The sequence below is a fragment of a genome, unplaced genomic scaffold (assembly GCF_019419815.1).
Source record: "Pyrus x bretschneideri cultivar Hongxiangsu unplaced genomic scaffold, Pyrus_bretschneideri_v1 Contig1, whole genome shotgun sequence".
Classification (NCBI taxonomy): domain Eukaryota; kingdom Viridiplantae; phylum Streptophyta; class Magnoliopsida; order Rosales; family Rosaceae; genus Pyrus; species Pyrus x bretschneideri.
Genome location: NW_025999390.1, coordinates 6,767,789 through 6,791,171, shown reverse-complemented (window position 1 = coordinate 6,791,171; position 23,383 = coordinate 6,767,789). Strand labels below are relative to the sequence as shown.

General features: G+C 36.4%; 3 protein-coding genes across 5 annotated transcripts; 2 read left to right on the top strand and 1 right to left on the bottom strand.

The window, feature by feature from the left end:
* The first annotated feature begins 2,819 nt into the window (after positions 1–2,819).
* Positions 2,820–5,632, top strand: LOC103966093 (photosynthetic NDH subunit of subcomplex B 3, chloroplastic). Its single transcript, XM_009379232.3, has 6 exons — positions 2,820–3,073; positions 3,158–3,271; positions 4,291–4,344; positions 4,481–4,543; positions 4,757–4,819; positions 5,331–5,632. Exons 1-6 carry the CDS (start codon positions 2,879–2,881, stop codon positions 5,364–5,366), a joined length of 525 nt encoding a protein of 174 aa, XP_009377507.1. The 5' UTR covers positions 2,820–2,878; the 3' UTR covers positions 5,367–5,632.
* Positions 5,633–10,167: 4,535 nt separating this feature from the next.
* On the top strand, positions 10,168–14,963 carry LOC103966094 (cyclin-A2-2). 3 transcript variants are annotated; one of them, XM_018652091.2, is made up of 11 exons: positions 10,168–10,322; positions 11,270–11,629; positions 11,813–12,086; positions 12,391–12,524; positions 12,776–12,868; positions 13,101–13,234; positions 13,495–13,570; positions 13,758–13,868; positions 13,962–14,111; positions 14,204–14,338; positions 14,481–14,963. In XM_018652091.2, the coding sequence occupies exons 2-11, from the start codon at positions 11,330–11,332 to the stop codon at positions 14,592–14,594; spliced, it is 1,521 nt and encodes a 506-aa protein (XP_018507607.1). In that variant the 5' UTR covers positions 10,168–10,322; positions 11,270–11,329; the 3' UTR covers positions 14,595–14,963. The 3 variants fall into 3 exon arrangements, with proteins under 3 accessions (XP_018507607.1, XP_048438540.1, XP_048438533.1); XM_048582583.1 differs by having other exon boundaries at positions 11,795–12,086; positions 14,027–14,111; XM_048582576.1 differs by having other exon boundaries at positions 11,795–12,086.
* A 705-nt stretch (positions 14,964–15,668) lies between these two features.
* On the bottom strand, positions 15,669–18,456 carry LOC103966095 (serine/threonine protein phosphatase 2A 57 kDa regulatory subunit B' kappa isoform-like). Its single transcript, XM_048582567.1, has 2 exons — positions 16,666–18,456; positions 15,669–16,440 (listed from the first exon to the last, which is right to left on the bottom strand). The coding sequence occupies exons 1-2, from the start codon at positions 17,845–17,847 to the stop codon at positions 16,084–16,086; spliced, it is 1,539 nt and encodes a 512-aa protein (XP_048438524.1). The 5' UTR covers positions 17,848–18,456; the 3' UTR covers positions 15,669–16,083.
* Between the last annotated feature and the right edge of the window lie 4,927 nt (positions 18,457–23,383).

The window sequence follows — 23,383 nt, the reverse complement described above, 5'->3', positions numbered from 1 at the left end:
AAAAGATTCATCATTCAAAATATCTCCGATGAAATTTTACAACAATCCGGTGTATAAGATGCATTAATGCATTAAACGGTTACTTATTTATCATTCTTTCTTCGTCTCTCTCAGTTGTTTGTGATGGCAACAGCCTAACAATTCCTCTTTTTCTTCACTCTTATTTGTCTTGAATGGAGGAATGGTGACTGAGTTGACACAAAGATTCGCTCGTTGGCCTTGATGCTGCTATAGACTATCGTATACATGACAGACGCCGTTTACAAGCTATGTTGAGAAGAAATACAACTGTGGCCTTGATGCTGCTATAGACTATCATATACATGATAGACGCCGTTTACAAACCGTGTCAAGAAGAAATACAACTGTCTTTATAAAAATTAAGTAAGAAATTATTATTGACACTTTAAAATAGTTATTATATTACCCGTTTCTCTTTATCGTTATAATGAAAACAGGTACTAATAGGAATATTATCATTGCAAATACTAATTTAGCGGAAAGCGTTTAGGCTAAATTGTAACAAAAGGCCCTGATCTATGCCACAAGTTTAGTTTTCATTTTTTAACTCTACAAATAGTTTCTATCATCTTCGAATCATGTCATTTGTTGCGTTAATATTCCTTTTTGTTAACTCCGTTAACTTTCTGTTAAGTTGAGGGATTGATTTTTTCAAAGAGAAATATTTAGTCCGTCAAGGATTAACGTGGAACTTCTCCTTAAATATCTTGTGACTTATACACAGAACTTCGTACTTATGATCGCAATTTCTTAAGAATGACTAAACGATCTTAGTTTTAATTGAATTTTTGCAAAGATGATATGTAAATAGTAATATGAATGGTTTTGATCATAAGTACAAAATTCTATAAATAAGCCATACAGTGTTTTGAGTAGTAACTCCTTAAATTTGACGAAAAAGAAGGCATATTATACGAAGTGACCATTCATGCAACGCAGAGCTCAGTTGGAGAATAGGAGAAATTAATATAGGGACAAAAACTAAACATGATGTAAAGTTCAAGAATCTTTGCTACCACGCACCAAAAACGAATTCACTTATCCCACTCCATCCATCTAATCTCAAAAGTTAAATTTAACGGAACTTAATATGACAATGATATCAAACACCAATTTCTGTGATGAGCAAATAGTTATCTCATAATGGGAAAGAACATGTGTTTCGCTTAAAGCAAATACTAAGCAAAGAGAAAGGCAATGAAAAACTTTAGAAATATGCATACGTTGGTGATGCCATTATGAGGTATTTTAAGCAGTCGCACATTGTGACGGTAAATACAGTCACATTGACATTCTTGTTGTAATGTAGGTCCGTCTTTTTTCCTTAGGTAAGGGTAGATCCTGGGGTTGGTTGAGGGCAAATCGCTTGACAATCCACGTGAGATTGGATCTCTTCAGACGTGTCTGTGAATTTGGTCCTCATATATACATATATCCGATCCAATTGTCCATACAAGGGTCTCTTCAAGCATGATTGAGTAGCACGATCAAAATAAGTGCAAAATCACTGTGAAATCCATCCAAATTGACGGAAACTTCCACAAGCATGAGACTTTTTCTAACATCTAGTACTACAAATTGTACAAATCCACTAAACACCAAACGTATCAAATGATGACAATGCTCTGACCAGCACAAATTACTAAAACAAAAGGGTTTTAATCACAAATGGTCCATAAAATTGACTCATTCCATTAAGATGGTCCATAAAATTGAAAATCGATCAAAGTAATCCTTAAAAATAGGTATCACAAATTAATGTGATCATTCTTACATAATTTAGTTTGTATGGGTAGCGAACCTATATTCAAACCACTTTGACTTCATAACAGATGCCCATTAGGATCCAGAATGCTGCACATCTAAAGTACTGTGAGAAGTTTTATCTTAATATCCTCCATTAACTGGTTTGCTCTTGAAGCAAGATTTTTAGGCGAACTGTAGACTTTCTCCTTGCACGAGATGTGTCTTAATCTCTGACGTATGTATCCGGCAAGTTTGTTGAATGAGGAACAGAGGACATCATTTTGCAAAGCTTCCGCGCCATTTCTTTCATTCCTTGGAATGTGAGATACTGAGGAACTAAACCCCTTCGTATCATGTCCTCACACTCTTCAAAAGCCTCTTTGAATTTATGCAAATTGCAAAGCTAACGAATCGACATGGAGCTTGTAGCTAAATCCATATCCCATCCCCTAGACGACCCCATTCATTCTTTGGAAAGTAAGACACTATTATTCATACTTTTTGAAATACTGACATGTTCACTCAAAATCGTAGAATAAGCTTATTTCTAATAAGTAAACGAGTCATAATTTCAGATCATGCTAGCTACTCTTTATCTTCATGGTCATTTCTCCTGTACTAAAACTTTAGCTGTGCGTATACCTTCTAAGGGCAACTTTTTTTTTTTTTTTCAATTTCTAAGGATCTTATATACATTGTAAAGGTCGTTTGCTTCAGAGATTCTCAGATAAAGTTCATCTTTTTCTAAGGATGGTACTATTCACACACCATTTTTTACCTTTCATGTACCCTTCTCAATTTTCAAACGTCAAATTGAATGAATTGAAGAAAATCAATGAACAAACTATTAAATGCCCAACCTAGATTGTTTCCACCGTTAGTTCGTCCATCAAGTATAAAGATAAAAAAGGACAGAAGAATTAACCTAGTAGACGGATTGGACCAAAATGAAAATAAAATTGCAACTACACTGGTGTAAATGCAAAAAAAAGAAACTCTATGGAGGAAAGTGGTAAACCCGGATAAACTTTTCGAAAACTATTTTTCCCCAATTTAAAACGAACGATATGAAAAGGCTAAGGGAGGCGAGTTTGGACTGCGCTGCATCACAATGATTTCCCTACATTTCCCAAACGCCGCGTCGTTCCGGCCAGCGCAAGTCTCCGGCGCCGGTCCCCGAAATTACCAACAGCCCACCGAGTTTTTCGCTAGAAAGAAGTGCGTTTCGGTCTGTTTCGCCGGTATTTCGGCGGATTCGTCTCCGACTCAGCCCGGAAAGCCCGAAATCGAGCTCGAATTCATCGGGGTACGCGCATTAATCCCATTAAATTACAGTTATTTGCCGTTTTATTTTCCATATTTATTTGGGATTTTGGGCTTGGTTGGTTAGCCGAAGCCGGGAAACGACGGGTCGTATCCGGTGGAGAGCGCGAAGGCGATAAGTGGAGAGAAGCTGCTGAGGGATGTCATGTCGGATAACAAGGTCGAGCTCTACGCCACGTATGTGAGTTTCCTATCACTTCACTCTGCATCCTGCGCACTTTAGTATTTTGTCGTTGCCCCTTCTACAGTGCGTTTTGGTGTTGGGCCTTTCTAATTGTGGCCCAATATCAGTACACCCCGACTCAAAGAAAAAACACCAAATGGTCACATGAGAACGCATAACTTTAGCGGGAAGTGATTTCTGCACTTTCTTGTTAATTTCGTTGCACTTCCTTTCAGTTTCGATATGTTGGATTGAAATTTGAACAAATCAAGGGGGTATTTTTTCTTATGGTCAAATCAAAAGAAAATTAAGAGATGGAATAAATGACGGAGTGCAAAAAGAGAAAACGAGAGTGCAGAAATCTATTCCCTAACTTAACACACTATTAAAATTCCGTGTGTCACACCCTCACATATCCAAATTAAATTTACAGTCCACGTAGTTTTACGGATCTATTACAGAATTCATAGTTTGCTTAAATATTCAATTATGGACAATCTTTTAATTACAAAATGGAAATTAACATTTTTGTCAAGAGTGCTTATGGACCGTATTAATTGAACACGTTGTTGACCACCTCTCTAATAGAAGTGGGCTTTATTCATTATTGTGGGACCCACTTGTATTACAGAAGTTGTCAGCAAATTGGCCATCAAATGTGGGTCCAAATATCAGTTTCGTTACTTCAACTTTGGAACACTATTTCAAGAATTTTCATGTCGGATTTGAGTACAATTTGGTGATTTGAGGTGAACTTACTAAGCCCCAAAGGGTTCATTTTGCTCTCCACATGTTTATCATGTGACAAGAACGTCAAGTTCGAATGCTTAATTTAGCGGATTATCATTAATTGAATTCTTAAGCAAACTACAGGAATTCAATTGCCAGAATCTTAAGTGAAAGATCCGCAAAACTACGTGCGGATTGTGAATGTAGTTTGACTCTCTCACACCATATTGGTAGAATGATAAAGTTGTGAAAAGCACAATATAAGTGATTGAATGTGTTTTGAAAGGGTGTTGCAATTTAAAATATAGGGGAAACTGATGAACTGTGGAGGTGGTGGAAGCTGTGGGACTTGTATAGTTGAGGTATGAACGTTCCACCATCTGCATTCTTCTGTCTTTTCGAGTTTCTTCGGTTGAAGGTGGAGGAAAGCTGTCAATTTTCTTTGTTTAGTAATGGAATGGCAAGTACTGAACTCAAGCATTTGTGGTTTTTGTGCAGATTATTGATGGGAAGGATCTTTTGAATGAAAGAACAAATACTGAACTCAAATATTTGAAGAAGGCAACCTCTCTCTCTCTCTCTCTATTAAAAAACACTATACTTTTTCCCATACTCACTGGTTACTAATCTCAAACCTCATTGCTTACATGTAAAGTATGTCGGTGTGTTCTTTAACGTCATATCGCTTGAATTACTTTGTTTCAGTATTCAGTTCCCATTTGAAGTACATACTTAGTAAATGTCCGGTTATTTTGACATTGTCTGAACATGCAGAAACCGGAATCTTGGAGACTTGCTTGTCAAACTATAGTGGGAAATAAGGAAAATTCTGGCAAGGTACTTGTCACTCCTCTGCTTTCTTTTTTATTTGCAAATCTCTCGCTATCGTAATCTTACTGGTTATTGTGGTGATTGGTGCACCAAAAGATCCATAATTTATTCACAACTTGTATAATCCTCGTTGAGGAGCGTGTATAAGGAGTTGGGTCGGGTCCTACATTTCCATTTGGTTTTGAAGTTTTCTTTACATGTAGTGCTTTTTCCTTTCATGTTGCTGGCGTAGAAGAAACCAACATTCTTATGTGTACCAGAGTTTTAATCTCCCGGATAACAGTAATGCTTTGTCCAACATCATGTAGTTTTGCTGCATCAAGTTTATTCCCAAACAAGGTGGGAAATGTGATGCTATTAAGGATTTAGAATGTTACTGTTTGTGTCTTGGATTCAGAAGTTAGGTCATATAGACACCAAACTCAAGTTGTATCGACTTGGAATAGGATGGCACGGCGATTCTGCACTCAAGCATTCTTTTTCTAACAGATATCTTTCGGATTTTGGATTGCTGCAGGTTGTTGTTCAGAGGATTCCCCAGTGGAAAAAGTAATCGATCGAGCAATGGCGCCATGTGACATTGATGAATATAAATACGTATAGCAAATCGAGAATTATGATGACGCTTCCTCCCTAAACTCACGGTAATCACTTCGAAATGCTTTAGAACAGATTAATATGTATATCTCTCGCGTATGTTAATTGTTGTAATACCATCTGTAGACCACTTGATGTTAAACAGGGGATAAGAGTTAATATCTTGTCTTCAAATTTCCTAGAAGTTATCCAAAGGAACCAGATAGTTCTTTGTTGTGCTGACTTTTACTCGTACGTTGCAACACGATACAACAAACCAATAACGAGGGCGATTCATGTAAGTAGAAAACTTGCTGAGACCGGGGTGGATTTGCATATTTTTCTTTCTCTATATCTCACTTCTTTTGTGACTTATCACGAGAGATAAGAGATAGAGAAAAAAGGAGGATACACCCCGTTACATGCCATGTGAGTTCTATTACATATAAATTTATGCTATTAGAAGAATCAATCAAGGTTACATGTGATCTCGTATGTTGTAACAACGTAGATCTCCGAGGATTTAAGTTAGTTTTCCCAACCTAATTTATGTCCCATGTTTTTTAACACTTTCATGCTTCACCTTGTTGGAATCCACCTGTCTCGTCAACACTATTAACCGCAGGAAATTAACAGAAATTAATCATTAAATTCCATCACATGTCATTTTATAATTAAATTCCATCACATGTCATTTTATAATTAAATTGTATGACCACTCAACACTGTCATATGAACCTAATAACGTGATATTTTTTCTAGGTGATAAGATAACAGAGACGCATGGTTTCTTTAGGTTGCGTAAAGTTGCAACATTTTGGTACCTTTAATTTGCTTTTTGCGCGTCCGGTGAGATCCAAATTCTTCGTTATTATTGCCACCTTTTGAAGTCAGTTTTGGTCTCATTATTCATTCTTCACTCAAATAAATTAATATTTTTGACAAAAAAATAAAAAAATAAATATTTTATTGGAAATTTTGAAGCACATTTATCCGATATAGATTTGGATTTGGACTTTCATGGTATGAAAAGTTGTTGGGCCCACCTTGCGGAAGAGCGTAGAGGGCCACAGGGGACCACTTAGGCTTTTAGATCTGCAAACTTTCAAATGGGCTGGTTTGGCTTTATGACAAACAATTATTATTTTTTCTTTTTCAAATATAAATAAATAAACCTTCTCTGAATATTTGATTCTTTAGCGTGAGAGTGGTTCGATTTCATTCAGTTCGATTTTTTGTTAAAACTAAAAATCAAACCGAAATTACGGTATAGTTTGGTTCGATTCTGTTGAGGGTTGACAATAAGACATTACATCCCATCTCGAACTTTCGTATATTTTGTATGACTTGTACTCATATTTGGTAACTTTTAATTAGATTTGTCAAATCTTTCATTAGATTTTGGGGAATTTGTGACTAGATTGGGGGAAATTTTCACTAAATCTTCTGGTGAGTTATTATATATGGACTGTGTCAGCTCAAAATTTAAGGACAAGTGGGATGATTGGGAGCCAATTTGATTTTAGCTTCTGATATTAATGTATCAGTTCGTCTGTAATATTAATAAACCAATTTATCATTTAAAAAAAATAACTACTAATAATTTTTTTACAATTTATAATTGTTGGTACCAAAAATCAAGCGAGCTACAATAAAAGCTCGGTGTCGAAAAAACCATTAATAATACTTTTATGGAATATATACTAACAATTTCAAAATCGATACAATGTTTTTCTTCATAGTGACACAACGAGGCTGGACGGTTTAAGCCGTAAACAGAAAAACAACTTAACCAATAAAGCTTGAACAAGTAGCTCTATCTCTATATTTTTAAGAGTAATGTTATTCATACAATGTTTTTATACCACATTTCTATACCACCTTAGGTGGCATCCGATGTGAACAACCACATCATTTGAAAAATTTGCAAAACTCAAGGAAATGAAGAAGAAAAATTCCTTATATACTACAATCATCATTTAATTAACTAGTTTTATTATTATTATTAGTTTATTAAATAATGAATTAAATTTAAAAATCTGATTAATTCAAATGATGTGACTGTCCACATCAAATGCCACTTAAGGTGGTATGAAAATGTGGTACAAAAACATGGTATGAATAACATTACTCTATTTTTAATCAGTCTCTTCTCCTATCATCTATCTAATATTATTCTTCAATGTATTTCATTACTCTCATATTTTCTGCCTTTATAATTTGAAACATGAATGTTTAACGTTTCCTTATTTTCTTTAATTTTATTAATCATTAAGGATAAAATGACAAAAACAGAAAATTGGCATAAATTAGTTTCCATAAATGGCTCAATGGAGAATCATACACATAACCTAGACTAACATAAATTGGATCCCATTTTTCCTTACAAATAAATGAGCTTAATTATCATAATTAAGCAATTAATTAGAGACATTTCCACCTGAACTTGTGGGAATAATTACAAAAACGTCTCAAACACTTTCCTTTTTCTGGTAAAATTAACAATTTGATTTGGATTGATTCGGACCTGATCACAAACACGGTGCTAAGCTGGACTTATCTCAATAAAACCTTTTTCCAATTAAGTTTTAATTGATTGATTTGTCAATGTTGAAGAGAACCCGACTGGAAATTGAATGTTTAGATTTTCATACGAAATTCATTGGACTCTTGTCGACTTCCTCCTTCACAAGGGGATATGGGATAAAATTTTTGAATGTGACACGTACTGGTGTTTTAGAATTCATATAGCTGACCTCACTTAGTAGAATAAAATTTTGTTATTGTTGTTGTTGTCAAAAACACTATTATTTACTCAAATGAAACTAACAATAAACTGTCTGGACAGTGCCATTTTGTCTTGATTAAGATCAATCATTTTGTGAAACCTCACTTTTCCATTGCTTTTTAATAGAATTGACAATACAAATGTTTGTTTGGCTATATTTTCTTGGCGATCTTTCTAAGAAGATTGTAATTTTAAAATGATTCTAGTAGTACAAAAAATTGTCAATCGTACTTATGAGGTGAAGCCCGTAACCAATTATAGTATTATAAATATATATATATATATATATATATATATATATATTATAGATGTAGTGTCACATTCCGGCTCGGACCCCCACCACAATCCGAGCTCGACTCCATCTAGTAGGTCATCCCTCCTGGGAATTGGGTAAGCTGTGCGAAGGGTTTTATTTTATAATATTACTCTCTTATGCGACGAAAAATAAAAAAAGATTTGATGCAACAATATTTCGTTCATTATATATTTGACTCGTTATGGAATTTATTTATGGGAAAATTAATTAAAAATGTTTGAAGACTTTAAGTTTTAACGATAATGACAAAATAAAGGGTAAAGTGAATAGTACTAGGATTGACTTTTTAGTGTAAAAATATAATTTTTTGTTAAAATGAACAATACCGAGAATTTTTTGTTAAAGTTCCATTTATTTATTGCAAAATAAAATATTTCAATATTCATTGGTAACTAAAATTTGGTGTAATAAATCATCGAGAGTCAAAATTTCAAATTAGACGTCATTTTATTTTTATTTTTTTGAAGAAATTTTTTTGGAGATTTGAACATTTGAATAGTAACCATTGAATTCCAATCCAACAACTTATGGGCATGTGAGGTCCCCAAAAATACACTAGGGTAGCTAGGGTTCCTTCAATTCAAAGTCCGACTGGAAGTTGGGGATGGCAGGCTTTTGCCCCTTATCTTGGCACCTAGCATAGTAGCACACACTACCTTACAGGTGATTGGGACCATTCCAACCCTTTTCAAACATAAGAATCAAGATTCTATCTGAATCTCTCGTTTGAAGTTTTACCGTCTTCATAAGTTATTACATTAACTCATTTCATATAAGTTACAGTTCAAATTTCTCTTTCTTTATTGAACATTTTGAATTACTTGATCCGTCAACTCAGATTGAGAGAACCAAAAGAATCTGAATTTCATATGTAGGACACGTTTTTAGAGGTCAGCGTGCCCTTGCATTGTTGCATGTAGTAGGGTCAATGTTATTTAATATAACTTGGATCAATGTTTATTATTTTATGAACACTCAATTCAAATTGGTTCGAAGTTATTCAATATAGTAAAGCATAATAAATACATTAACTAATTTCAGATCATATTTTAATACTCCTTATTTAAATATTACAAATCCATAGATAAAAAACAAAGACTATAACATAGTAGAAAAAAGACTTCACAAACAACTTTTGGTAATGTTCTTTGTGCTTGTAATGCCACGTGAATCGTGATACTCGTTTTATTTATAAAAGAGGTGCTTAGAAGATTATTATCGTTAAATAGAGTATAACTTGTTTGGATACTCAATACTCTTATGTCTAATGTAAACATGTTAACTCTTTACCTTATGTATACATCTTCGTTAATAAAACTCATCAATATAAGGTTAATATTTCGGTAATAATTTTTTGTGCTTACACGTGAACGTTTATGTCTAAAATTAGAGTGAAAAATACTTCGTCTTACATTTATATTTAGACCATTATGAGTCTGATTGACAACGTATAAACATAACATACCATATATTAAAAAAGACCCAAAATTCATAACACAAATCCAATGAATGTCATTGCCAATATCGTGTGAAAAGGAAATAGCAAGAAGTCAAAATAAAAAAATAAAATAAAATCATAAAATATTGTTGCTTTTTGGCTTCCGTTTGGAATTTTGGAAGTTCAAACTATAAACCCCGTCCCGCTCACGCTCCCCACCCCCTCCCCCTTTATATCAACTCTCTCTCTCTCTCTCTCTCTCTCTCTCTCCCCCTCTCTCTCTCCACTGTCACTTCTACACAATTCCTTGTCCGAAGCTGAGCCTCCGGACCCCTCCTTGTTCGTCCGAGCTCTTCCGGCAGTGGCCGTCGTCGGAACTTCCGCCAACAGAGTAAGCTCAGCTCCCACACTCTTTTTTCACTCCCACACTGCGTGAAGGGAGAATTTTTAATGCATTCTACATGTTCGAGCCTCGTCGCTCTGTTATCCACTGCCAGATTCTCATGAAACCACGTCGTTTTACGCCTCGCTGGTTCGCTACATGGATCTGGCGCTGGAGTCTTTTATTTTTTTCCTTCGATTTTTTACGTTTTTAACGTAAGAAATTTGGTGCATTTTGTATGAAATGCCTTTGCGATTTTGTTTGTTTTGTGGTTTTTGACGATCGGATGGGGATGGGAGGTGGGAATTTTGAAGAAATTAGGGTTTTTGGGGCTGGGTTTTGCGGTGTTTTCGGCCTCTTCCTTTTTCGGTAAAGTAGTAATTTTTGTTTTAATTTTCTGTTTGGTTGCTGGGAAAATGTGTCGGAGGAATAGAAGATTGCTAAACATTTGTCTTTCATGCATTCTGGACCTGACAAAAAAAAAAAAACCTTTCTCACATAACTTAATTAAAAACAGCCAATGGCTGACTAGTTAGAAATCAGAAAAAAAAAAATGCTTTTCTTTTGCTTCCCATTTTCTCAAATTTTTAGTTTACAAAATAATAAGTGTAATAGCAAAGCTAGAAAATTGTTTTGGTGGTTATTGTATGGGAACCCTTCTGAGATATCTTCATGTTAATCCCCTGTTTTGCTTTCACATTGCAAGTTATTGTGTGTTATGTCAAAGGAAAACAGAGTAAAAGACCATAAAGTTTTCTTCTTCAATTGAAAAATGATTAGATTTATCCTTCTGTTGTGTCAAAGGGAATTGAATTTCCGTAGATGACCATAAAGGGCATCTCTTTTTGGATCCCTTCGTAGTTTGCGTGGAACACTATCTCGGGTTGATTTGTTAGGCTTGTTTGTGTTGAGTTGCACAGTACCACTTGTTGACATCAACTGATTTGAAAATGCAGGTTCAATGAACAAGGATTCGGACTGAATTCATTTGTTGGTCTTCTACAAGGCAGGTAAATATGAATAAGGAAAATGAAAATGCTGCCAAAGTTGAAGAGCCTAATGTCCGAATCACAAGAGCACGGGCTAAAGCATTTGGCGCATCCGGGGAGGAGCTCTCCTCCTCGATACTTTTCACTAAAGAAAATCAGAAGCGTGGTCTTCGAGCGAATTCCAAAAGAGCAGCATCAGATGAGAACAAAGCATCTGCAATTGCTACTGTTGGCTTGCAGCATAAAAGAAGGGCAGTGCTTAAAGATGTAGGAAACATCGCCTGTGAGGATTCAAATGTTAACTGCACTAATGCATCTCAGATTCAGGTATTATTTGAATGTTCCGGTTTCTAACCCTACGTGCAAAAGTTCTGAATTGTCAATGAATATAATGTTTATCAAGAAATCTCACATGATTTCGAATTAATTAACTGCATTGTTGCCTCTGTACTTTCTAAGTAATTCTAATTTAAAATTTGTTGGTACTGACAGACTAACAAGCAGGTACAGACTAACAAGCAGGCTAAAAGAGGACTTGGAAAGAATGTTAAGGTGGCCTCAAATATCTCTGAAGCAATTCCAATGGTTCAAGATGACGCAAAAGCAAAGTTAGCTGAGGAATTATCCAAAATAAGGGTGGCAGAACCCTTAGAACCCACTCTGCCAAAAGTGCCAGTACCCCAGGGTATATGTCGTACCTTGGGACAGCATAGAGGAGCAGATCTGATGCCTACAATACAGGCTCCTTCAGAATCGGCTGAACTTTGTAACCCCAAAAAGAAAGGTATAGTTTTATGTTTCATTTTGTTCAGGAGAGTGCAACATTATATGACTTATCTTCTTGAACTGGCTAATTTTCTGTGCTGTGCCTATACTTGGTTAGAGTGATGCTTGCAATGTCTAAGATGACAAGTTGAAATCATTCTTTTTGCTCTGAGCCTTCCGACTGTAATGTAGAAATTTTGATTGATTAATAAATGAGGATACTTGATTGACTTTTAACGGAAAGTGAAAAGTTAATTACTGGCTTGTGTTTTCATGTTCATATTAGCAATGCGTAATGATTTTTTTTTTATTGGACTGTGTAGAAGGAAATATGGCCTGGGAGATAGTGGGGTCCTCAAATGACCCAGACATTGTGAATATTGACTCAAACTTAAAGGATCCTCTGGCGTGCAGCCTGTACGCCCCTGATATTTACAGTAATATATGCCTTGCAGAGGTTAGTGTTTGAGCCATGACATTATCAATTTTAATAAGATTATTGCAATATTTAGTATTCGCTTGTGTCGACAGGACATAGAAATTAAAAGTCTCCTTTGTAATTTTAAACATGAAATAGTTTCTGATTTCTGTGATGAATTTATTCAATTGTGGTGGAGCTTGGTAAATGAAAGTGCTATCTGGACTTGGTAAAATAACATCAGGAGCATTATTGATTCTGACTTGTAGAGGAAATTTATTCTTCCTCAGGTAGCGCGAAGACCATCAACTGATTATATGGAAAGATTGCAGCGAGATATTACTCCCAGCATGCGAGGAATTTTGGTTGATTGGCTAGTGGAGGTCAGTATCATCGGATGTAGTTATCCAAATGGCTCTAATATTCTGACGTTATGGTGTGCCTTTGCTTGAAAGCATCCATGCTAATGTCTTCTTAAATGGGATACTGAAAAACCTGGATATCAGTCCCAATCCCAAAGAATAAAGTCCAACTTTTCTTCTTTTACAGAGTATGAGCCATTTTTGTGCCATATAAAATGGATGCTTTAGTGATAATATCTTATGTCTCTTTCAGGTTTCTGAAGAATATAAGCTGGTTCCAGACACACTTTACCTTACAGTAAATCTCATTGATCGGTTTCTCTCTCACAATTATGTTGAAAAGCAAAAACTCCAGCTGCTTGGAGTCACTTGCATGTTAATTGCCTCGTAAGTGCTATATTAGGTGTATAGATGGTGGTTTCTAGTGTACCATAGTTTATCTATTAATAAGAAAAACCCTTATGGATGTTTACTCGGGCTATTTGATGGACTCATCTTTGGTAGACATGGACAAACATTTTTACATATGTGTGTGGTATGTGCATTGGCATATGAGTGTAGATGAGGAAACAATGACAATATTCCTCTCTTGATTATTTTATCATTACATTACTTGAGGTGTATATATTTTTTGTTATGGCTCAAAGGAAGTATGAAGAAATTTGTGCACCGCGAGTGGAAGAATTTTGCTTCATCACTGACAATACTTACTCAAGAGAGGAGGTATGTTCTTAGCTCCATAGACTTTGCCTATTTTAGACTCATAAAACTTTTATTTGTTTCCGTAGCATAATTCGAAAGCAAAAACTTGGTCTTTCGTTCACATGGCAATGCCCTTACGTTTTTCCTCTTTTCCATTGGTATAACTAGTTACGTACTGATACAAAAACTTCCTGATTAAATCTTGCAGGTATTAAAAATGGAGATTCAAGTTCTAAATTTCTCGCACTTCCAGTTATCTGTTCCCACCACAAAAACATTTCTTAGGAGATTCATTCATGCAGCTCAAGCTTCTTATAAGGTATTCTAAATTAAATGTCGTCCGCACTTTGGCTTCTGAAAAATCAATTACCATACAAGAACACAGTTCTATTTCAATTACTTTGTTATGCAGGTTCCTTGTCTTGAACTGGAGTTATTGGCAAATTATTTAGCAGAGTTGACTCTTGTTGAATACAGCTTCCTGAAGTTCCTACCTTCCCTCATAGCCGCCTCTGCTGTTTTCCTTGCCAGATGGACGCTCAATCAGTCAGACCATCCATGGGTCTGCAATTCTGTGCCTCTCTTTTAATTGAGGTTTTTACTTTTGTTCTCATTGAAAATTATCTGAAGAAATGTCATTTTTATGTCTTGCAGAACCCTACTTTAGAGCACTACACCTCGTACAAAACATCACATCTCAAAACTACAGTAGTTGCACTGGAAGATTTGCAATTGAACACCACCGGTTGTCCTCTAAACTCTATTCGCGAGAAGTATAAACATCAGAAGGTAATATGACTATGAGTTTGTTTTCTGATTGATCATATTTGTCGGAAGACAATTCTTAGAAACAGCACTTCAGTGTTCAAAGTCATGTCTATTTACAGATCGTTTAGATTCAGTATTCTGATTCAAATTCTTGTCTTGACAGTTCAAGTCCGTGGCTACATTGACCTCCAAACAACGGGTGGTTCACTCTTTCGAAGATCAAGAATTCGCTGACTCTTCTATAAGAGCTGAACCGGGATGGATGTTTATCAGCTAGAAAAAGCTCCCTGCATTCAGGGACTTCGAGTTTGAGAGACATCCAGATCTCCGACATGAAAGTTCCTTAACCTTCCATCTAACTTTGTTGTCTGTCTGTCCGTCCCGCCATTCATTGCTAAATGTTATCTCGTTCTGGTGCTTCCAGATCTGTCGTTGTAGCCTCAAATTTTTCTAGATTAAGACACCGTTAGGACAAACAATTATGTATTTGGGTCTTGGCAAAATAATGTACCAAAACTTCTCATCGCATGGGGGAAGTTTTAAGAGCGACTGTGCCTTGGGTTGCAAGTTTCAAACATGAAATGTAGCTCCTTGATTGTTTGTATCTAAAAACTTCATATATGAAAAAGAAAAATGTTGAAAAATAGTTATCAGTCGTTCTGTTGTGATATGTGAGTTTTTGGGTGGTCGGATCTTTTTATGGTGAAACACCTATTATATGCTTTTTCAAGAAGTACTTTCAAGGAAGCACTTGAATTTTAAATAAAGTTTCACATATTTCTAACGAAATTGCTTTTAACAAAAATACTTACGAGCATAAGTGTTTTTCACAAAAGTAATCTCAAACAAGTCATATAATCCAACAACTTTTCATACAAACCAACTACTCAGTGTTGAAAACCCTTGTGTTATGAGCCTTTAACCTAATGCAATTGCAATGGACACATCAACGGTGTCCCTCATCTAGAAGAAAACTTTCAAGCATCCGTTACATAAAATAGGTGTCTCACATTCAAAATCATGCATGAATAACAAAATATAACAAATGCAACCCATGTTTCATGCAACGGGTGCATGAAAGTTTTTCTCGTTGCAAATTTATTATTTTTTTCAAACGACATGCCAACCAACAGGAGATCCCATCATGGTTATGATGTGACAACCTTACCTAGTTCCCTCTTTTATTTTTCATATATCTGATCTTGCCCATACTTTTTGTTGGTGGAATCATATTTACCCATAATATTATTCCCTTTCATCATACCAGGCAGCATATAGGGATCCATTAAATCATGAAGATCTAAATAATTAAAACTGAAAACTGCCTGCTATAATTTGCTATAATTTGGCATTGACAAAAACATTGATCTATAAATTAGTTTTGATAAAGACATAGCTGAAGCTGAACAACAGGAGAACGACTTGCATGGACGGGAACGTCACTAGGGCAGTAAACCCGTTACATGCGAGTTGTTCTCGAACGTCAAAGGTTACAGAGGGCTAAAAAGGAATTAGCCAATTAAGCTAGTAGCAGAAGTACAGAAAATTGTGGGAAGGTCCTTCCCAAGAAACACCTTTCGGGGGAAGCAAAAGACAAGGTTACAACCAGTGGCTGTCAAAGGACCATTACAAAAATACAATCCCACCCCTGAAACTATAGCCATTTTCCATACATTTCTCTTAATCTCGTCACTCCCAACCACCGTAAAAAGAGAGGAAATACGGGAAAACATCGGTTGCAATAGCATCAGTTCGGAAGTTAATTTTTAACAGGCGATTGAGGTCGCTATAGGCATTACCAGAACTGCAGTGTTTCCGGTTACCGGCTGGAGACTAGCTGCATTCTCTAACTGTTCCCATGCTTCCTTTCGCTTCTTGGCAGTCGAGCCTTGCTTTGCTTCTTCCTCCATGTAGTGCGCGTGGCTGGAGATGAATAGCTGATCATCCATCTCGACAAACATCTTTCGGACATTTAAAGTTAAATTAAGAACTGCTTGGTTCCAGTGGTTCTGGGAGTTCCTCTCCAAGGCTGGTAAAATGATGGGCAGAATCACTTGACGGTTATCTGTGATTAAGTTCACAATGTTGTCATTGTTCCAAAAGAAAAGGGCCCTTTCAGCTACCTGAAACATTTTAAGATAAGTTTCAAATTCTTTTCCGAAGAGTGAACTTACACAAGCATTCATGCAATCCACGACAAACACTAGAAGCAATCATCGAATTCCACTTTATGCATTCCTAAAACTTCTAGGTCCAAAATATACTTCAAAATAAACATGATACAGGGCAAAGTGAAGAATAAACACAATACTTATTAAACGGGAAACCAAACTCGAAGGGAAAATTACCTGGAAGTGGGAACTGTTAATGCAGCATGCAATCCGGCAGAACAAAGGGGCCATGATCTTTTGAAATTCCACCATGTTAACCGATTCCAAAATCTCTTCTAACTCACCCAAGAACATCACCTCTTTCTGACTACCTGTTATCGGCCAGTATTTCAACAAACCCTTTATAACAACACTAGCCAACTTCGGCTCCTTCTCTATAAACTGCGTGACGCAATAGGACAACTGTTGGAAGTAAGACCCTAGATTCTTCGGCTTATGAAGAGGAATCAAAACCCTCCACAAGAATACCCTGTGCTCCTCTTTCAACGGCAACGCAAACCCACTAATAATACTCCCAAATATCTCCAGCAACTCAGCAATCCCATTATGTCTGTCAGTCTCAAACAAAAACCGATAAAATATATTGTTGATAGCCTTGCGAATAAACGGCCTATGAACCATGAACTTGCCATAAATCCTATGCAGAATGGTCTTCAAACAATCTCTCTCCCTAGGGTCATCGGAATCAAACAACTCAAGCAACCTCAAAATAAACGAATGGTCTACATACTTCTTCGCAACCTTCGCGTCAAGACACGAAGATGTCACGAATTTAAGCAGCAATTCATACACAATCTGCAAATGCGGCCAGGCGGGGTCGAACATGGGCTCATCATCATCGTTCTCACCCGCCCCGCCGTTGGAATGGGACCGGTAATTTGGCGGGAAAACTCTAAACAGATTAATGGCACACATTCTACAGGTTGCTAAAATGGCTGGCTCGCTGAATCTCATCGACCCAGTTGCTACAAAGTCTACAAGTTCAAGCAATGTCTGCCTCTTAACATCTTTCTCTATCGAATTCTTAGATGGGTCTGTGAAATCAAACGTTACACAGCAAAGGCTCACCTTGCTGACGAAGAGGTTCATCTTCTCTGGCGTCGGCACGTCCTTGAACGGCACCAAAGGCTCGATTCCGGCCACCACGCTCGCCGGAAACACCGCGGACGACATGCGTTTCGGTGCGTTCGCTTTACCTGGGCCCGAACTATTTCCGCCGTTGGATCGAGGGGTGCCACCGCCCAGGCCCGACGGCCCAGTCCGACTCCCGGACCGGGTCGTGTTTGTCCGCGGCGACTCGGGCCGCTCGTCGGATTTCAAGGCCTTCCGCGGCAGTTTACTGAGGAATTGCTTGAGCATTGTGAAAATTTATCAAAATATCAATCAAAGACAGGGACTTCAGATCAAACCCATATGAAATTAGGGAAGAACAAACCCTTAATTTATCTCTCTCTCATAAATCTGAGCTCGAATTGGGGTAAAACAGAGACCATGTCTGAAATTTCTTGAGGGAAATGTTTGAAATTGAGGAGGGCATTGATTAAAAATCAAATCTTGGCAATGTGGGTCCCCGGATTCTGATTCCAAAACCCAACACCAGCAAGAACAGCAACAATGCAAAACTCTGAGAGGATTCAAATTACATTTGCAACCTCACCAATCAAACATGAAACCTCCCAATAACTGTGGAGACAGAGAGGAGGAAATGTAAACGCAAATGTACATGAAAAATGGGGGCAAAGTTTCAGATTGTTGAAGGTTTGAATCTGAAAATTTGGAAGAACGATTTGAACTTTGAAATAAAAAGGAACACCCTTTTATTTTTGTTGCAAAAAATGAAGAAAAAGGAAAGAGACTCTTTGGGTTTCTTATTTTGTGATTATGGGATGCAGAATTGTCGATTATTGTTTGTGATCTCCATGAAAGAGAAATGGACCCATCTCTGGGTTTTTACTTTTTTTTTTTTCTTTCTTTTCTCTCGGTAATTTTATTTTATTATTTTATCTTTTTTGTTTGATAAGAGAGAAAATTATGGCATTTTCTCGGGAAATGCGGGGTGTTCTCTTCAGGACAGTAAGTTAACGAAGTGAAATTACTAGTAATTGGTAAAAAGTAACAGGTAAAAATAGTTTTTTATTTTAAAAATGGTGGGTGAAAAACAGGGATTTTGGCGTGTAGTGTGAGCTGGATTAGGGGATTGATAAAGTGGTAACACGAATACGACGTGATTTGGTTAGTTTCTTTGTTCTGTTTTTTTGACAGGCAGATAGAGGTGGATTTGTGGGACAGGGATCCCAGCCGGATCTCTCTCGTCAAGTTCTACAAATCTGAAAATTCAGACTTTTAAAATTTGATCCAATAATTATAATTATTATCACTTTTAGACAGGCTCTTCTGTTTGTAACCGTTGGATCAAATTTCAATGGTCTGAATCTCCGAATCCCTAGGATTTGGTGGGGTGACATCCGGCTGAGATCTTTGTTTGGCTTTGTGAATCACGATGTTTTGGGAATTATCTTTCTCTTAAAAAATGGTTTTCGAAATATATCTAAAAAAAATATTGAAGAATGCTTGAAAACTTTGAGTTTTAACGATTAATTTTTTAGTACCAGAATTAATTTTTTAGTGTAAAAATATGATTTTTTGTTAAAGTAAACAGTACCAGAAGTTTTTTTATTAAAGTTTCCTAAAAAAATAGTAATATATTTTGCGAATATAAATAAGATTGAGACAATTTTTAATATCCCCGTTGTAATATACTAGAGGAGATTGCGACGTGGCATACTGTTTTTAAGAGCAAACTTTTTTAGATAAGTCACAGTCACGTATTGTTATCATCTGAGTTTAAGTAAAACCAAGGCAAAACAACGGTGGACTATTGTTTAAGTGCAATTTTGATGGAGCATGGGGAGAAAGATCAAAGAGGGGAGGTTATGGTGTGGTAGTGAACGATTGTTCAGGCAGCTTTATTGCTGCACTTTCTGGGCATTTTTGCCATGTAGTAGTTCACCACTACATGCTGAGATGCTTGCGGCTCGAAGAGCAGTGGAATTTATAAATGGCTTTCATAGATTTAGTTCGAATACGGTGTTGGAGGGAGATTTGAGGGTGGTGATTGCGGCGGTGAGTCGTTCTGAGGATGACTGTTCTTTCTTGGGACCTATAATTAATGACCTCAGAGGACACAATGCTAAATTTTGCGCATCAGAAGCTAACAACGTCGCATATAGGATGGCTCGTGCTGGTTTGGCAGTTTCGAGCGGAGTAACATGGGAAGGAGAACCCCCAGATTTGATTTTAGATGCTCTGTTAGAAGATATGTGTTGAAGATAGTTATTTGTGCACGACTCTTTTTTCCTTCAACTTGGTTGAAATTCCTACCAAGTTTTTTATCCAAACCTATACAAGCACCATATCCTCTTTTAGTACATTTTATTTGTATTAATAAATATCGTACTTTCTTTAATAAAAAAATAATAACAATAAATTTAAAAAAAATAGCTTTGGTAGGATCATCATAGTATTACACAGTTTAATTAGTTTGTTCATATTTACTATGTATGTTTATTTATTAATAGTAATTCATAAGTTCACGAAGTATTAATGATATTGCCAATTATATTATAAGCAGTGGATTAATAACAAACTATCTCAATGTGATTATGATACTAAAAAATTTAGGTTTATTACACAAAATAACAGTATAACGATCATTCTAAAATTTATCGCTTTTATAATCACGTGAAAAATCTTCACTTCAGTTTTTATTTGTTGGTTGAAGAATGCCTAAGTTTCATGTAAAGAATGTTACGCAAACAACATGTTTGCTTACTTGAAATTAAAATGTTAAGAATGGGGTCAACAATTCTCTCCGTAATAAACATAATTCATAGTATTTCAGTTATTTTGGTATTAGGTTCAATTCTCGCTAAAAGTGAAGTTGAACCGCATTATTACTAGAAAAAAAATAAAATAATAACCCACCCAGTATTTATAGATGTCATAAAATGTTAGCATAGACTCTTCAAGATTATATTCGGGTGAAATACTTCTAAGTTCCGAGGCATTTAGGCTAACCAGGATCAGAAGAATTATAAAAGGGGACTTGTAGTCCATTCATTTTTAGCTTGACATCAATCAAATGAAACTTAAAAGTTCTATCATCCAAACATAGCCTAAAATATGTTTAAACCATGTTTGGATGAAGGACTTATAGTTCTCGAGGAATTGAAGCCAAGTTAGTAGGAGGAATTGATCGTGAAATGTTAGATGAGATTAAAAATGCATTTCATGCGTATTACAAAGACATGTGAAGGAGATTTACAAATAGGAATTAGTCACTTACAAATTCCTCTACATGCCCTTGTAATGATTATGTAGTGTATTTTATTCCCTTTTTGTAGTCGATTTCTTCCTCACTTAGGTCAGTATGTGATTGTTTGCTTTTTGAAAAAAAAAAATGGTTCTATTGTGTTTTAAGAATAATCAAATGTAAAATAAAATAGTTGAGCATTGATAAACTGAAATTTTAAATTGTTGTGAGTATGAAAAGCATCGTAAAAGTGTTCAATAGATTTAATGTAAAAATAATATAATTGTATACAATGAAAAAAAAAAAGGACATAATAATCAGGGTAGTGGTAACAACAATGGTGAAGGGGGCAGTGGCGGTGATGGCTCCAACAGTTGTGGGCGTATGGGGTTGGTGCCAATAACAGGGTGTACTGGTTGGGGTGCAGACGGTGGTGGTGCTTGTGGTTGTAGTGGTGGTGGGGGCGACGGCAGATTATGGATGCGGTGATGACAACTTTGGTGGTGGTGACTGTTGCGCTACCAGTGGTGACAGTTGTGATGATAGTGATGGCGGTTGGGATTGTGGTGGTGGCAATAACGGTTGTAATTCTGGTGACGATTGTAACAGCGACAGTGACGATAACAATGATGGTGGTAATTACAATAGTGATGTAAAGGTAATAGTTGTAGGAAGGTGATTGCAGTCAATTTATTCTTTGATGGAAAGAATGTGTGTCGTAGAATGACACATTTAGCTTAAAATGAAAATAATTTTTTTAGGACAGAAAGTCGTTCTATCGGATAATTAGTCCTTTTTAGTCGCTCCGAGTCGAAAAATATAACTTATGTAATTGATGACTAATGCATTTATTTGTTTCAGGCCTAGGCCCATTGACTTTGGGACTAACTGGGAATGGGTTTCTTGGACGGCAACCTGGCGAATCTAACACTTTGGCACAGAACATAGAATCCACACTTGGGGAAAAGCTTTATACATGCATATACTACCGCGTGAATATGCCATGTCCTGGCCCTCCCAACTTGGCCAAGTAGTACGCAATTTTGGTCTTTGCATCTTGGTTCTTTCCAAAAGCTTTAAGGGTGAGTTTGTTGAATCGGACTAATTCGGACTGGATTAATTTTAGGGATTAAACTGGATTGGCTTAGACTGGACTGACTTAATGAAGCGTTTGGTGTAGTGTCAGACTAGAAAACTGGACTAACAATAAATTATTATTATTATTATATTTTAATTTATTTCCTATTAAAAATATCAACATTAATATGAAAAAATGGGGCATCTTCTTCGCAAATTGTTGGTGCTCCTCTGCACACAGAATTTTCATTCACATAATCGAATAATCATTCAATGATCATAACTAACTGGCATCCCAGAAAACACAAATCCAAGCCTACATTCACAAACCAAATGCAACCAATTCACATAATCCATCAAATATTCTGAAATTTAAAGAATAGAACAAATAAGGTAAAAAAAATAAATAAATAAAAAAAAAAGAGCAAAAAGGAGATGAAGAACGCAAAGCACCCAACCCAGAACCCAATCAACTTCTGCAAACCCTCCATAGTCGTAATCCTTCGTAAGGAAAATTAAATCCCAGAAAAATCAAATCCTTCAAGCTCACTTGTATATGCAGGACCAAAAATTCGATTTGAAAACCTTAAATCGCCGGAGTTCTGTCGAATTGGAAACGGAGCTCGTCGATTCTCCGATTGAAGATCGAATTTGAGGTCCCATTCGTGATTGTGGGTTGGGGCGATGAGAGAGAGATTGGTGGTGGTTTGGACTGGTGGTGTGATCTTGGCTGTGTTTAGCGATTGAAAGATGTGTAGAACTTCTAACGAATTTGGTTTTGCAATTCGAGTCTGGGATTTGCGATGGAATTTGGGTTTCGCGATTTGAATGTGGGTTGCAATTCAGCGAATATGGCCTCTATCTACTGGCTTTCGGGTCTGGGTTTTATGATTCGAATCGAAGTGAATCAAACAACGGCGAGAGCAGGGAGAGAATGCGACAGGTAGGGTTATGAAAGATTCAAAACAAGAAGACGATGTGATTCTGGGTTGGCGAGTGTTGACGATGTTCGCAATACAAGCAGACGAAGCGAGCAAAGAGAGGAAATGGAGGATGACAAGGAGAGAGAACGTGAGAAGATAAAGACATAGTGAAGGTCTTAGCAGTCCTATGGTTATTGAGGGGTCTCATTAAGACCTCTTAGTGAAGGGTTTTGTCCATGCGAGTCCCCTTTAGTCTCATTAATGTTAATCCCAGCATGGAACAAACACGGTATTGGACTAATAGCTAGTCCAGTCCCACTTAGTGAGGGCAAACAAACGCCCCGTAAGTGTGTTAGATAGTAAATTGCTACTGAATAATCCAATGACTAAGGGGGGTGTAGTCAAACTCGGATTTGAGAGGATTTTAAAAGACTTTAAAATCCTAGTGTAGTCAATTAAAAGATTTAAAAGGATTTTAGAATCCATTCAAATCTAGCTGTAATCAATTAAAAAATTTTAAAATCTATAATCTAAGTGTATTAAAAAAATTAAGATTTTGGAGATTTCAATAAGTTGTGGATTT

Coding starts and splice junctions, on each gene's coding strand:
- LOC103966093 (XM_009379232.3), top strand. CDS start 2,879: ATGATTTCCCTACATTTCCCAAACGCCGCGTCGTTCCGGCCAGCGCAA. Junction 3,074..3,157: donor TCGAGCTCGAATTCATCGGG/GTACGCGCATTA, acceptor TTGGTTGGTTAG/CCGAAGCCGGGAAACGACGG. Junction 4,345..4,480: donor GTGGGACTTGTATAGTTGAG/GTATGAACGTTC, acceptor GTTTTTGTGCAG/ATTATTGATGGGAAGGATCT.
- LOC103966094 (XM_048582576.1), top strand. CDS start 11,330: ATGAATAAGGAAAATGAAAATGCTGCCAAAGTTGAAGAGCCTAATGTC. Junction 14,112..14,203: donor ATCAGTCAGACCATCCATGG/GTCTGCAATTCT, acceptor TATGTCTTGCAG/AACCCTACTTTAGAGCACTA. Junction 14,339..14,480: donor AGAAGTATAAACATCAGAAG/GTAATATGACTA, acceptor TTGTCTTGACAG/TTCAAGTCCGTGGCTACATT.
- LOC103966095 (XM_048582567.1), bottom strand. CDS start 17,847: ATGCTCAAGCAATTCCTCAGTAAACTGCCGCGGAAGGCCTTGAAATCC. Junction 16,441..16,665: donor TTAACAGTTCCCACTTCCAG/GTAATTTTCCCT, acceptor AAAATGTTTCAG/GTAGCTGAAAGGGCCCTTTT.